The sequence below is a fragment of the Leucopleurus acutus genome (genome assembly GCF_964270905.1).
Source record: "Leucopleurus acutus genome assembly, chromosome: 9".
Classification (NCBI taxonomy): Eukaryota; Metazoa; Chordata; class Mammalia; order Artiodactyla; family Delphinidae; genus Leucopleurus; species Leucopleurus acutus.
This window is the reverse complement of record NC_139144.1, coordinates 62,222,976-62,239,382: the sequence shown is the minus strand read 5'-3', so window position 1 is coordinate 62,239,382 and position 16,407 is coordinate 62,222,976. Positions and strand designations below refer to the sequence as shown.

Below are 16,407 nucleotides of genomic sequence, written 5' to 3'. Positions count from 1 at the left end.
TCTATGGAATAAATTCTGAAATAAGTTTCATAAAAGAAATGACACTGGGGGCTTCCCTGGTGGCGCAGTGTTTGAGAATCTGCCTGTCAGTGCAGGGGATATGGGTTCGAGCCCTGGTCTGGGAAGATCCCACATGCCGCGGAGCAACTGGGCCCGTGAGCCACAACTACTGAGCCTGCGCGTCTGGAGCTTGTGTTCCGCAACAAGAGAGGCCGCGACAGTGAGAGGCCCGCGCACCGTGATGAGGAGTGGCCCCCGCTTACCACAACTAGAGAAAGCCCTCGCACAGAAATGAAGACCCAACACAGCCGAAAATAAATAAATTAAAAAAAAAAAGAAAAGAAAGAAATGACACTGGGCATGACCATTTTAATTAACTACATGAAACGGTGGCCCTTACAGATCATCATGTTTTAAAAATCAATTAAAGAATCAGAAAGAAATCAGATCCCTATTGGCTAACAACCACAACATTTTTTTTTTTTTGCACCCTCCCCTCTCCCTACCTCATCTGCAGTTATTAAAATCAAGTTCACTGCTAACCATCTTGACAGGAGGTAAATCTGGAAACAGCTCAAATCTGATGGGGTAGGTAATATCTTTTTGCCAATTTACACTGTTAATATTCTCGGATTTACAGGTAACATAGTCTCTCTGGATTCACTAGGAAATGAGCAATAAAATACACGGGCGGATGGAGTTTTAAGTACTCTGGAAAATGAAATGCTGGGCTGTCTGGATTTGAGAAGTATTAGGAAACCTACCCATTCCACTCACTAAAGCCTTCAAGACGTGCCACTACCGAAGCAGACAGGTGCCACGCACGTTCTCAGTCAATGCACTCAAGCTTCTGCCACCTCTCTTCTAGTTTCTGTCTCCATGGCAGCAGTCCACTGACCTGCCCTTAAGGGAAATGGAATTTCTGGCAAGACTGAGACTTGGTAATTCCACTTGTCAATACAGGTCAGAGAGAAACAGATGGAGGCGTACCAAGTTACTTCACAAATCCAGTAACAAAATGAGTGACCCCTGGCAAATGACCAGACCCCGTATTCGGAGTGTCCTCCAGGAAAGCCAAACACGGCATCATCAGCATCTAAGAAACCCACACCACCAACACCTGTCCATCAAACCTTTCACTGAGTTTGGACTTTCTCTTTCAACATTTTCTTTATTTACCTTTTCCTAAAAAGGTAAAAGTATACTGGGTGCCTCACTCAAAGTGATTATTAATCTGATTATTAATTTCCTCCAAAATTTAATCTTAATAAATAAATACAAAATGATCTACAAGAAAGGACATATTTTGTCGTGTAAATTTCCTTATGGGACTATCATCTAGAAATATCAGTTTCCAGTGACCCAACTTCCCTCGTGGCGGAGGGCAGAAATCGGTGAATGTCAATTCCAACACCCAGGATCTAAACTCTCATCCCAACTACACAAGAGTCACTTCCTACTCACCTCTTTTCCTGGAAATGTTCTAGTGTGTTGCCTGCAGTTGTAACAGATTGCCTTTATGGTGGCATCCCTCTCCAATTCAGAAATATAAACACCACTTCAGAGATTTATTTTACAATTCATCCTCTGATTCGTCATGGCTAGGAAGGTCAGCTTCCAGATTTTCTATTCTAAATTACTTTTCAACAGATTTGGCAAACAGAGTAAGGAACAGCTTTTGCCTAGACGGGAACAAACTCTGAAAGTTGGGACCCAAGTTCTCTCTCTCTCTTTTGTTGAAATGTAAACAACCAGAACCCCCACCATTTCCCAAATCAATTATTTGCAAAAGAATAAACAGGTGCTTTGGAGACTCTGGAGTTATAAAAAGAAAATGGCAAATGATTTTTTTCATGAGCCAGCTGCTCATCTGACATGATTCTGAGGAAGGTTCTCCTAGGCTCTAAAGCTTAATTAGCAAATCAATTAAGATCCTCCCCTGTCTGCCAACAGAACCGCCTGCCATCCTCTGCTCTCCTCATTTCAGTGCTTTCTGGTGCATCCCCGTCGCCAAAGCCGGAGCCCAATCAGTCAACCTGAGGTTCCTTTGCTTTCCGCTAACACTGGACAACAGGGGGACGAAGGGGGCCATTCCAGTTTAATTAAGGATTAGTAACCACCAGAAGTTAGCAGTGCTCGCCCTGCTTATTTACATCTGCCCCGGTCCAAGCTCGCCTTAGAAGCTGGGCTCAGCACAGACTCAGTGGGGGCTGACTGGCGTGGCTGGCTGTCACTTTCTTTCAGTGGAAAACAGACAGGACCAGGCAAAGCAGATGGTTCCTGAAGAGGCACATCCAAAAAATCTGCTAGCAAACTGCGGTGGCGTCTTTCAAATAAACAGCAGCTTACTGGAGAGGAAAATCAGATCTTCCTCGCCACATCCTGCCGTGAGGCAACCACCTTGAACATCACCCACTTAGGAGCTTCTAATCCTCGGTGAGGCATAATAACTCCTCCTTTGGGACAGAGGATAGCCTGTCTTTTCCAAGCCTCCCAGAGAGAGCCATCATCACCGCTAATGCTCCCATCTCTGTCGGTAAAATCTGTTATCTAGGTAAAACCACCTTCAAGAGACGGCTGACCTGTGGATCACGCAGCGTCACCCAGTCCTGAGAGAAGGAAATGCAAATACCATGTATCTGGCCAGCTGGGTGGACTAGAGATGGAGCCAGTAACACCTCAGATGGCAATTAAAAAGCAAGTGACTAGTTTCATCGTAAAACATTAAGGGGATTTTCTCTTCCTTTCAAACTCCAAATAAACGCACAGATAATTATCTGTGGAAGTCTCGGCTCTGACCGCATGAGTTGGGGCAAATCATCAAACATTTCTGGACGTCACTGTCCTCATCTGTAAAATGAGGGGGTTGAACTGAAAGATGTCCAAGGTCCCTTTTAGCATGAAAATTCTAAAGTTCTTTCGGTGGAGGTGGGGTGGTCTCCTACAACATACTGGCAAATCACATATAGAATTAATCGTCCGGTTTTTGAGCATAGATTAAAAAAAGAGAGACTGTTTTTGTCCCTCGCGTCGCTTACCTTTTCAACCGCTGTGTGTTCTTCATTTGTGACGCTGGCTTTTCTTGATTCGTTTTTAGACCTGCTTAGCCTCCTGGATACTTTCTCTCTGAGTAAAGTGGCATATCCAATGTGCTCATAGATGGGATTTGTTGTCATTTTGGAAATGTATTCAGACGCTTTTGTTTCTATGTACAGCGTTATCAAGCCATCTGTGACCAGATCGTGAATCGATTCAAACCTCTTCTCACCCACAAAGTGTTTTCCATCATAGAAGAGCCTGTAGTTTAAGGTCTGGTTTCCAAACCTGCCCATGAGGAAGGAGAAATCACAGTAGTGTTAGAAATCACAGTAGTGTTAGCGTGGCAATGGCGGCTAAAACTTCCCGAGAGCGTACTGAATGCCAGGCACTGGGCTAAGCCCTTGGACATGATTTTCCCCATTAAGTTATCATGGAGACCCGTTGAGACAGGTGCAATTATTATCCCTGTTTGACTGCTGAGGAAACTGAGCCTTGAAAAGATGGGGTACCTGATTGAGGCTACATCCCTGGAAAGAGGCAAAGGTGGGTTTAACCCTAGCCAGTCATATGGCATCATTTGGTCCTAGAAATCACTAAGGCCATTGGGTCATAATCATTCTCATTTGTAAAAGTCAGGGAGTACTGCCTGATTTACAGATATCTTACATAAATTTCTTAATGGGAACTAGCCATGCCCCTCCACCCCCTCCCCTGTACCAGGCAATTACCTCTGCAAGGGAAGCTATCACCACTGGCCTGATGTCCTTTTATTATTACATCTTTAACCACTATCAGTAAAGCACCCCATGCCTCCCACCCCAGTTGGTCCAACAGAAGGGAAACAGGGGATCTGTGTGGAGCTCCCTGCTTGAACGCCAGAGCCAGCATTCCAGTGACCTAATCATTAGGGTGCTCTCCCTTTAGTTCGGATTGTTCCCTCTTGGCCTTGGTCCTATATCTCACAGCCCCTGCTTGCTCCCCACTGGGACTGTCAACTCCTGCTGCTGGGATGCTGGGAAGCTGGGAAAATACTTTGCATCTCTAGGGCACTTGCTACTCTTGAAGTGCTTCCCCATAATGACATCACTGAAGATATGCCATCCCCAGTCACAACCTGGAAAGCATTGACCGTTCCACAATCACAGCATCGAGATGGTGGGTTGAACACACCTTTGTGGGCTGACCTGGGAAGTGTTTCTTTCTTTCTTTTTTTTTAATACATTTATTTATTTATTTTCTTATGGCTGCGTCGGGTCTTCGTTGCTGCGCACGGGCTTTCTCTAGTTGAGGCGAGAGGGGGCTACTCTTCGTTGCGTGCGCGGGCTTCTCGTTGCAGAGCACGGGCTCTAGGTGCGTGGGCTTCAGTAGTTGTGGCACGTGGGTTCAGTAGTTGTGGCTTGCGGGCTCTAGAGCATGGTGTCCCCTGCATTGGCAGGTGGACTCCCAACCACTCTGCCACCAGGGAAGGCCCTGGGAAGTGTTTCATTGATACCATTTCTTCCACGGAGAAAGAGCTTCCCAATTCCAAAGAGTTCACGAATGAACTTTTGGAAGACAATCCAATTCTGAAATTGAAAACCTTCACCAAACCTTATAGGATCGCCATGAGGATCAAAGGACATAAAATATTTGATCCAGGTTAGGAAGGTGCAGTAAATGCAATGCCTTTTGGGTGCTGTGATTTTTATTTTCTTTTATTTTTTGTTTAACATCTTTATTGGAGTATAATTGCTTTACAATGGTGTGTGAGTTTCTGCTTTATAACAAAGTGAATCAGCTATACATATACATATATCCCCATATCTCCCCCCCTCTCGCGTCTCCCTCCCACCCTCCCTATCCCACCCCCTAGGTGGTCACAAAGCACCGAGCTGATCTCCCTGTGCTATGTGGTTGCTTCCCACTAGCTATTTTACATTTGATGGTGTATATATGTCCATGCCACTCTCTCACTTAGTCCCAGCTTACCCTTCCCCCTCCCTGTGTCCTCAAGTCCATTCTCTACATCGGCATCTTTATTCCTGTCCTGCCCCTAGGTTTTTCAGAACCATATATATATATATATATATATATATATATATTTTTTTTTTTTTAGATTCCATATATGTGCGTTAGCATACGGTATTTGTTTTTCTCTTTCTGACTTAATTCACTCTGTATGACAGACTCTAGGTCCATCCATCTCACTACAAATAACTCAATTTCGTTTCTTTATATGGCTGAATAATATTCCATTGTATATATGTGCCACATCTTCTTTACCCACTCATCTGTCAGTGGACACTTAGGTTGCTTCCATATCCTGGCTACTGTAAATAGTGTTGCAATGAACATTGTGGTACATGACTCTTTTTGAATTATGGTTTTCTCAGGGTATATGCCCAGTAGTGGGATTGCTGGGTCATATGGTAGTTCTAGCTTTAGGTTTTTAAGGAAGCTTCATACTGTTCTCCATAGTGGCTGTATCAATTTACAGTCCCACCAACAGTGCAAGAGGGTTCCCTTTTCTCCACACCCTCTCCAGCATTTATTGTTTGTAGATTTTTTGATGATGGCCATTCTGACTGGTGTGAGGTGATACCTTATTGTAGTTTTGATTTACATTTCTCTAATGATAAGTGACGTTGAACATCCTTTCATGTGTTTGTTGGCAATCTGTATATCTTCTTTGGAGAAATGTCTATTTTAGTCTTCTGTCCATTTTTGGATTGGGTTGTTTTGTTTCTTTGATACTGAGCTTCAGGAGCTGCTTGTATATTTTGGAGATTAATCCTTTGTCAGTTGCTTCATTTGCAAATATTTTCTCCCATTTGAGGGTTGTCTTTTCGTCTTGTTTATGGTTTTCTTTGTGGTGCAAAATCTTTTAAGTTTCATTAGGTCCCATTTGTTTATTTTTGTTTTTATTTCCATTTCTGTAGGAGGTGGGTCAAGAAGGACCTTGCTGTGATTTATGTCATAGAGTGTCCTGCCTATGATTTCTTCTCAAAGTTTTAAAGTGTCTGGCCTTATGTTTAGGTCTTTAATCCATTTTGAGTTTATTTTTGTGTATGGTGTTAGGAAGTGTTCTAATTTACAAATGCTAAAGGAACTTCTCTAGGCAGGAAACACAAGAGAAGGAAAAGACCTACAATTACAAACCCAAAACAATTAAGAAAATGGTAATGGGAACATACATATTGATAACTACCTTAAATGTAAATGGATTAAATGCTCCAACCAAAAGACACAGACTGGCTGAATGGATACAAAAACAAGACCCGTATATATGCTGTCTCCAAGAGACCCACTTCAGACCTAGGGACACATACAGACTGAAAGTGAGGGGATGGAAAAAGATATTCCATGCAAATGGAAATCAAAAGAAAGCTGGAGTAGCAATTCTCATATCAGACAAAACAGACTTTAAAATAAAGACTAGGGCTTCCTTGGTGGCGCAGTGGTTAAGAATCCGCTTGCCAATGCAGGGGACACGGGTTCAAGCCCTGGTCCAGGAAGACCCCACATGCCTCGGAGCAACTAAGCCCGTGTGCCACAACTACTAAGTCTGTGCTCTAGAGCCCACGAGGCACAAGTAGTGAGCCCGCGTGCCACAACTACTGAAGCCTGTGGGCCTAGAGCCCGTGCTCTGCAACAAGAGAAGCCACCGCAATGAGAAGCCCGTGCACCAAAACTAAGAGTAGCCCCCACTTGCCACAACTAGAGAAAGCCTGCACACAACGAAGACCCAACACAGCCAAAAATAAATAAATTTAAAAATAATAATAATAATAAAATAAAATAAAGACTATTACAAGAGACAAAGAGGGACACTACATAATGTAAATATTTATGCACCCAACGTAGGAGCACCTCAATACATAAGGCAAATGCTAACAGCCATAAAAGGGGAAATCGACAGTAACACAATCACAGGAGGGGACTTTTGCTGCACGCGGGCCTCTCACTGTTGTGGCCTCTCCCATTGCAGAGCACAGGCTCCAGACGCGCAGGCTCAGCGGCCATGGCTCACGGGCCCAGGTGCTCCACGCCATGTGGGATCTTCCCGGACCGGGGCACGAACCCGTGTCCCCTGCATCGGCAGGCGGACTCTCAACCACTGCGCCACCAGGGAAGCCCACAGGAGGGGACTTTAACACCCCACTTTCACCAATGGACAGAACATCCAAAATGAAAATAAATAAGGAAACACAAGCTTTAAATGATACATTAAACAAGATGGACTTAATTGATATTTATAGGACATTCCATCCGAAAACAACAGAATACACTTTCTTCTCAAGTGCTCATGGAACATTCTCCAGGATAGATCATATATTGGGTCACAAATCAAGCCTTAGTAAATTTAAGAAAATTGAAATCGTATCAAGTATCTTTTCTGACCACAACACTATGAGACTAGATATCAATTACAGGAAAAAATCTGTAAAAAATACAAACACATGGAGACTAAACAATACACTACTAAATAACCAAGAGATCACTGAAGAAATCAAAGAGGAAATCAAAAAATACCTAGAAACAAATGACAATGAAAACATGATGATCCAAAACCTATGGGATGCAGCAAAAGCAGTTCTAAGAGGGATACAATCCTACCTCAAGAAACAAGAAACATCTCAAATAAATAACTTAACCTTACACCTAAAGCAATTAGAGAAAGAACATAAAAGCCCCAAAGTTAGCAGAAGGAAAGAAATCATAAAGATCAGATCAGAAATAAATGAAAAAGAAATGAAGGAAACAATAGCAAAGATCAATAAAACTAAAAGCTGGTTCTTTGAGAAGATAAACAAAATTGATAAACCATTAGCCAGGCTCATCAAGAAAAACAGGGAGAAGACTCAAATCAGTAGAATTAGAAATGAAAAAGAAGTAACAACTGACACCGCAGAAATACAAAGGATCATGAGAGATTACTACAAGCAACTATACGCCAATAAAATGGACAACCTGGAAGAAATGGACAAATTCTTAGAAAAGCACAACCTTCTGAGACTGAACCAGGAAAAAACAGAAAATGTAAACAGACCAATCACAAGCACTGAAATTGTGATTTTTTAATACTGTGATTTTGTGGTAAAGTGCTGCGATGGCTCGCTGGCGTGGAGCGTCATGACTACCCCTGGGAGCTCAGTGTGAAGTCAGTGTGATCTCTGAGAGAATCCTCTGGTTAAAGCGCACGGCCGTGCAGGCACACACGCACAACGTGAGGTGAGGACTTTTGCCGAGGGCGAAGGGAGGCAGAGGTGCGTCTCAATCAGCAGGCTTGATGTTTCAGAAGGAAGCAGCCCTAGAGCACCGGCTTTGCAGATGATTCTCCAAAGAATGCTGTGTATGCATAAACAGAGCCTCAGAGCCCATCAACTGATAACAGGAAATGTATAAGCCTCTGACATGCTGCTGGCTGCTTTGTAAATGAAGTGAAAATAAAAAATAATTAGGGGGGAATGGGGAGTAATTGATTTAATGGGTACCGAACGTTTGGGATGATGAAAAAGTTCTGGAAATGGATAGTGGAGATGGTTGCAGGACACAGAATATATTTAATGGCGCTGAATTGTACACTAAAAAATGGTTAAAGTGGTACATTTACATTGTATGTTATGTATATTTTACTGCAAAATAAAAAAAAAAGGGAAAAAAGTAAGTCAAGTCTCCTGTAAAGCAGCTGCAACAGTGGATGAAATCAGGCTCACCTTAGTGCTAACGTGTAGCACCCTGGCTGGCGCTGGCTTTCTCTAAGAATGTAGGCGCCCTCCACACCTCCAAGAAGCTCATCTGCCTGCTCTCGGGAGATGATCCCATGAAACCTGAGGAGAGACAAGACCATCTTTGTTCTGAACAGATCACATACCAACACGGACCACAAAGAGTTGCCTCAAAAAGATGGTGGGTCCACCTGGAACCTACAGCTCCCCATTTAAATGAAGAGGGGTGTGACTGCTGTATACTTCCAGATGGGCTTGGACCTGGCTCTCAGCATGCACCCAAACACATAATAAGCATACAAGTAGGCAAGGCAAAAGGAAGAACGCCCAGTCCACCTGGCTTTCTGCTATTGTCTTTGATCACAAGCTGAAAATTAAAGTTGTAACCAAAAGCCAGGTTATGGCTCCTCTTTTATCCATGAAGGAAAGCAAAAGAGCATTTACCAATGCAGCACTCTGCTCATCACTAGGTATTATCCTGATTGCTTACGTCAGTGTGGGGTGCTGTTCATTTGAGAGGCTCATTCTCTGGAAAGAAGAGCCAGAAGTAATGAACAGGCTTCCATTCCTCTAAATTTTGAGAGCAATCGCTTAGGGATGTGCTTGGAAAATGTACCTATTTTTCTTTTTTAAAGATAATGTTTATTTTTCCCTCCGCAATTTAAAAAGTAATACACATGCATGTAGAAAATTCGGTAGGATTGCAAGCTTGGCCAGTAACTGCTTTGCTCTGGAGGGGATGTCTGGGACCTAGAGAGCGGACAGCGATGCCAGGGGAGAGGAGAACAGGACAGGAGTTAGGGACACACAACCAGCCAGCTCTCTCTGCTGCCCTAAAGCAAAGACAGCGGCTCACCCCTGTTATCAGAGATTTGATCAATCTGTGTTTCAGAGGAAGGTGGGAGCTGGGTTGTGGCGGAGTGAGGCCAGGGCCAAGGGGTCCTGGGCTCCTGGGAGAGGGAACACCACCCTCTTTCTGGGATTACCCAATCTTAGGGAATTGGGGGGAATAAATTAGAGAAGAAGTTTTCTGGACAGAGAATCCCCTTTTACCTTCCTGGAAGGGAGACAGGAGGGAGGGAAGCTGGCTACACAAGAAGTGCTGTTGTTTTTTTCCACAGGAATGCAAAGATTCTTAGAGGACACATGTACCAGGATAACATTTTGGAAAAAAATAAACCTATCACAATACTTATGTCCTAATTCCCTTCTATTCTTTACAACTAGACCTTACAAGCTGAAGCTTTAGTCCTAGGGGAGTGAGGTCAAACACTCTGGCCTTGAGTTCTCAGATCAACTCTCAAAAGCCTAGGGCAGTGATAGCTTGGGAAAAAGGGGTGTTCTGGCTTCTCAAATTTTGGTTTTAAATCTTGAGAGTCAATGTATGGAGGTCTTGCAGCATCGCTTTTCTGGGGTGAGGATGAATGTGCTGTGTGACATAAGAGCAACCCTCCTTTCCAAAAGGAGACCAGTGTCCCCAGTTCTTTTGGGAGGGAGATTGGGAGAAATTTGGCTAGAACCCATGTTCAGTGGGTCTAAGCTGGGAGGTGGAGAAGCCTCCTTTGCAGCAAGAGCTGGGGCTGGAGAAGGCTGGAGAGAGAGAGAGAGAGAGAGAGAGAGAGAGAGAGAGAGAGAGAGAGAGAGAGAGAGAGAGAGAGAGAGAGAGAGAGAGGAGAGAGAGGGAGGGAGGGAGGGAGGGAGGGAGAGGTGGGAGGGACGTGGAGAGGATAGAAGGGCAGAGGGCAATGGAAAGTTTCCCACATCAGAAAGGACAAAAGCTGGTGCCACAAGAGGTTTGAGGCTGAGATGTCCAGGACACAACCTGACAGGTCAGGGCAGGGGGTGACCGCAGCAGGAAGAGGCACACGCAGCGAAGGGCACAGAAACCTGATACCCCTGACCCAGGTCACTCTCTGGGGGGAGAAGGGCAAAAAAAAAAAAAAAAAAAAAAAGGGAGAAGGAATATCCCAAATAGGCAGTTAACCTGAAAGCAGCTTTGTTTGAACTCCCTTGAATGGACGTGTTTCAGGGATGGCCAGCAGCAGATGTCAGGTGTCAAGAACTAAGTTAAATTCAATTGTTCAAAAGAAGAAAATGACAGTCTTGTGCATCTGAAGACCCAGTGTGTGGCTCATCAGCCCCTTTAGGCATGGATTTAAAAGTACCCATCATGTATATATCTATGATCCCAACTTTTCAAAAACCAGAGCTTGCACAAAGACTGGGAAGAAAGAGATGAAGGGAAAAAAGTTAACAATGCTTCTCTTTCACGGTGGGGCTATGGTGTTTTCCACCTTGTAGATTCCTATATGCTCTAATTTTCCCAAATTAATTGGGTATTAATTGATTAACTTTTTAAGAACAAAAGTAATACCTACCCACCGTGGGAAAACTCAAAATTTGAAAGTTAAAAGGCACGAAAGAAATAAAAATATAAACAGTAGAGAAATAAAAATTCCCTTTCCCTAATGGTATCTACTGAACACACTTTCTTGTGATTCTTTCTAGGAAAAAAATATGCATATATGTTTCCTGAATCGAGCATGTCTTACTTTTTGAATGGAACAACAAAAACTTTCATTTTTAAAAAAGAAAGGGAAACACAGAATATGAAGTTTTTAAGCTAACTTGCCTCTAATACGATATATTCCTTTTTTATGGTTAAGAAAATGTTTCTTTGGTCTCGTTTCACTCTACAGTTTATGTGGATGGCGGTGGGGGGGGGAGGTTGGACTATGAAAACTAGAAGGTTATTCTACAAAACTTTTATGCAAAAAAGGGAAAGAAACAATAAATAGAGTTTCTTTTGGAATTCATGTACAAAAATGTTCTATTTGAGAAGTATATAATAGGTTTTCATTTTCTCTTTTTTAAATTAATTCTCTTTTCTTTTGCTCTATGAGCAAAATCCAAATCAGTATACTGAAGAAAAAAAAGTCCTATTACAACCAGGTTAGATGTTAGGGACATGGGGGTGGAAGAGAGAGGAGGCCAGCGATGCAGGCAGGTAGTCCAGAGCCCCCAGCTTCCCAAGGCCCAGTAGGAAGGTTCAGAAACGCAGCCGTGGCAATTAGGAAGTGGCTGCTGAACTGGGACAAATAAGAGGGTCATTCATCACGGAAGTGAGGCTCTGATGGGTAAGGGAATAGAGGAAGAAGGTTTTGGATTGGCTGGGAGAGCTCTGGGAGCTGAAAGAGACTTTAACCTTATAATGCCTCCAGGTGGGACATGGGAAGAAAATCGAATTGTGCATCTGACTGACATCCTCTCCCCCCTCCGCCTCCGCCCTTTGCTCTGTCTGGGTGGTTCTGCCTGCTGTGAGCTGTGCACCATGCCATAGCCCGAGACTGCCAGCTATTTTTATGGTAATGCATATTTGCTTTGCAGTAGGTTTCTGAGAAAGTAAAACAAGAGATGAAATTAAGAGGAAAATAGGGGGGACTTCCCTGGCGGGCCAGTGGTTAAGACTTCGCCTTCCAATGCAAGGGGTGCGGGTTTGATCCCTGGTCGGGGAGCTAAGATCCCACATGCCTTGTGGCCAAAAAGCCAAAACATAAAACAGAAGCCTTATTGTAACAAATTCAATAAAGACTAAAAATGGTCCACATTAAAAAAAAAAAAATCTTAAAAAAAATAGAGGAAAATGGGGGAAATCATAATTATGGTATTAAGGCAATTTGGCTAATAGATCCATGTCAAGAGAAATCATCATTTTGGTTTTAGGAGACCAAGGAAATGGGACGACTTTCCTGAGTGTTGTGTTTACTGAGGTAGATGAAAGTAAGGAATTCAGCCTCAGTCCACATTCTTTGACACCCTAGCTGTTTATATAGTATTGAAGTAAAAGTGAAATGAAATACTAAGAGAGCCACAGTTATGAAAAAATGCCGCCTTACGCCTTATGTTTCAAATACTTGCCGGGCACTCAGTGGCTGCTTTTGTGAAGAGAACTGAATGGAGCAGGAGATAGTCTCCCTCCTACATTCATGAAGCCAAGCACCTGAATATTATAAGAAAATTCAGTACAAAGGGATCTGATTGCATTTCTCCTTATTATTAAACTCTTGCACAATGGACATTTGATGAAGACTACATATTGGAAAAATTTTAATATTTAAATGACATAGGAAGTGACTACTTATTACATTATTAAAACAATGAATAGCATAATACATACTCTCTTCCATAATATTTTGGTCTGTTTCCCACCTATATTGAAAAGAAGAAAAGTGTTAGTAATGCATTTGAATTCAAACCAGATAGATAAAAATACTATTCAAATAAACAGAGCTAGAGTCCTGGGAATAATTTTATTCCAGTTTTTATTCCCCAAATCAGAGATCTAAGACACTCTGGAGTTAAGCAACACATTCCACTCTCTTGAGTAACAATGACCTAGAACTGCCATATTTCTCTAATGATTAGGCTCACTCCCCACCCAAACTCAATCACCCAATAAAAAAGTTTTTGAAGGAAACACAGTGAGGCTTATTTTAATATTAAGGAATTTATAAAAGTATTACAAGGCTTCATCCTGAAGGATAGAACAAATACTTTTAGCATGAATAAAACACAAACGTTTATTTCAATCTTCACCTAATTGTTTCATTATGTATTTATAATAAAAATGGGGAGTGCACCCGGATTAAAAAATAAGTTTAATTCGGTCTCTTTCCCAATAAAATCAATATCCTAACATTCTTATTTTTTTCATCAAATGGTGAATGGGCTAAAATTCACTTGACACCAGAGGTACAAGCTTTGGAGGATAAGATTTATGAGTTGACTGAAAAGCATAAACATTCCAGAAAAGATTTTTCAATCACATCTTGAGCCTTGGGGTTATCCCATTGGATTTCTGCCACATATATGTGATAATCTACTTTCACATGAACTTTGTTTTCTTACATTCAAGGTGTTGGAGTTGGTAAGAAATTAACATGAATTCTCATGTTCAGCTTTTATTCTTCTAGTCTGATTCCAGGGACACTGAGAACATGTAGAGCTACATGAAGTTATGGATTTCACTGATGGTTATAACAGCAAGATCACGTTTGTTTACTAGGGTAGAATATGAGCTGGGCAGCTACTTCCTTTACAGTCATTTCTGTCTACAGTCACATGGGCAGTTTTCTCAGCAGGGCACCGTGGTGGGATTTGAAGGCAGTTTCCCGGACTATCTTTGCTCTCCAAAGGATGCAGGGGACCCGAGTGGGCAGTAGGGAGGTATGGACCAGAGGAAAAGGTTCAAAAGGGGGAGCCGGGTCTCTGTGGACCACCTCGACAAGCCTGCCTTGGACAAGCCTAGCTGGCATAAAACTAATCCTCTAGATACGTCTAAATACGTGTTCACTCTTCTGTGCGTTTTACACCTGAAAAGCACTGAACCAAGAGAGGGCATTCATCACTCTTTAAGGTTTGAAGCCTGCTGTGTGTCATTTATGAACGAAGATCTAAATGATATGATTAATCGAAGCACACAGTGTGTAAAAAGGCACCTTGTTATCTGATTACTCTACATGCCGGAAAGCTTTTGAATGGGAGTTGAACATTTTGTCATTTACACTGTTCGACTGGCTTTCACAGTTCTTTCTTCCTCTCAGGATACTGTAGGTAATGTGGCTGCAACACCAACATGCCGTAGAAGAAATTTAGAATTTTAGAAAAGCTGATGGAAGTAGGTAATATATAATACGCAAGATATCTGTTCTTTCTTTGAGAGTCAACGTTCCATATTTTGAAATGACTCCCCATTTATCAGGACAATTTTACTTCCATCTTTTTGGCTGAGCCATGACACAGATTTGCAAATCTAGGTGTCGCTACGACCCCATTCCCTTTCCTCCATCCTCTTATCTTTCCAAAAGAGAAGGGTAATTTTTTTTTTTTTAGCATGTGAAAGACAAGTTTTATTTGCCTCCAAAGGACTCAGGTAATTTAGAGAAATTTAAAATACAGTTCGTCGGTAAGGAGGAATCATCCCTCCTCAGCAGCTGCTGAATAATCAAGCTTAACGACCCAGTTGGGCCTCAGAACACTGTTAACCTGTCTTTGCGTAAAAAAGAAATGACTACAGTTTTAATTATAATTTGGGGTTATCCATGTAGTCTGACCCCTCTCCCTCACAACCCTTATTCCATTGGATATTGACTCTACCAGTTGAAAAGGAAAATATTTCCTTGAGATTAATAAAAAAACAAAAGGGTGGGAGACTATAATAAGAGAAGGGTAATTAATCTAATTTCCCAGATGGACAGCATGGTAGATGGAGCTTACTATGAACTCCTGGTGTGCAGGTAAGTAGTTAATTTAATTGACTCTTAAGAAGACAACAAATTGCTTTCAGTTCACCCATCACTCATAAAAATATATGGTACACTTATGTTCGGAGCTCTGTGCTCAGCCCTGTCATTGTTCGTGAAGTGATGACCTCACAGGTGTGAGAGGAAAGCTATAAGGAGCTCAGGGGTGTTCTGTACTTGCAGTAAGAGGAAACACTTGAAAAATCTAACATAGGCCGCCAAATAGGGAAGTCAATATCTCGGGTGCCTTGAGGAATACCAAATAAGATCCCGCCTGCAGGACCCTTTGATCCAATTGAAGAACAAATCTGCATATGAAAACTGCAAGAAAATAAAACAAGAGCACTGAACTGTGTGGGAGAGACTACCCGTGGAATAGGGCCATACAACAGGTCCCCAATATTGCGCAAAACGTATACTAGAATATTATTCTTTATTTAGCTGAAATTCAAATTTAACTAGGCATCCTGTTTTTATTTCATTTTTTCTAAATCTGGCAACCCTACACAGGGAGAGAGGAAACGTGGAAGTAAGAGAGAGCGAAGACAGAGGATGTGGGCAGTCATCTGATCACTGCTCCCACTGTCCAGGCTGTTTTGATAGTGATCTGATTCAACCTGTCATCCATCTGTTGTCTCTGTTGCTCTTAAAGAAAACATAGCTCCCTCGTTAATGTTAAAGAGAGAGAGAATGGCTGGGATAAAAAAAAAAATACAACTATCACCTCTTCCTTTCCTAAACTTTTGCTCACAGGAATCTAAACGTAGTCTTTCTCTCCACCGTTCACTAAGCTTTTAACCAGTCAAGAGCTTAATATAAGTTAAATGACCCCAGAAAAATCATAGAATGTGCACATTTTTTTAAGGCAGATAATTCTGGATCCTCGGATCCAGACAAAATACAGTCGGCTGATGTCAGGGCTCCAAGGGACAAGGAACCTGACTAGAGAAACTAGAACCTCTACCCCGTGATGCAGTAATGCCTTAAAGGAGCCTGACTCTCTCCAGGTGCTGCCCCACATTAGACACTGATGGAGTCAGGACCCACCTGTGAAATGCAGATTTGTTTTATTAAAGAAGCCGTAGCATTGCATTTCAATTTCCAGGTGTATGAGATTCTCTTCAGTGAATGAGACAGAGGACAACTGATAAATAAAAAGTAAGGCAGCTCAGAAGTTCTTGCATTTTCATTGAGAATTATGCTTGTTAAAATCAGGCAACTTGACAAAAAATGGAGGGCTAATTTAGGTATTCACGTGGATTCAGGAAGGGACAAAGATGTAACATATCCCAACATGAAGGAAAGTTGGTTCTGGAACTTCCCTGCCACTGTGATTACCCTAGGATAACCCATCACCT

At 42.3% G+C, this 16,407-nt stretch overlaps 1 protein-coding gene across 1 annotated transcript in view; it reads right to left on the bottom strand.

Moving 5' to 3' along the window:
* CHN2 (chimerin 2) overlaps positions 1 to 16,407 on the bottom strand; it is a 334,928-nt gene that overhangs the window by 118,803 nt on the left and 199,718 nt on the right. Inside the window, exons 4-6 of the mRNA XM_082846270.1 lie at positions 12,925 to 12,956; positions 8,736 to 8,849; positions 3,039 to 3,324 (exon numbers count right to left, since the gene is read on the bottom strand). Coding sequence (XP_082702396.1) covers positions 3,039 to 3,324; positions 8,736 to 8,849; positions 12,925 to 12,956 — 432 coding nt within the window. The remainder of the gene's footprint in view (positions 1 to 3,038; positions 3,325 to 8,735; positions 8,850 to 12,924; positions 12,957 to 16,407) is intronic.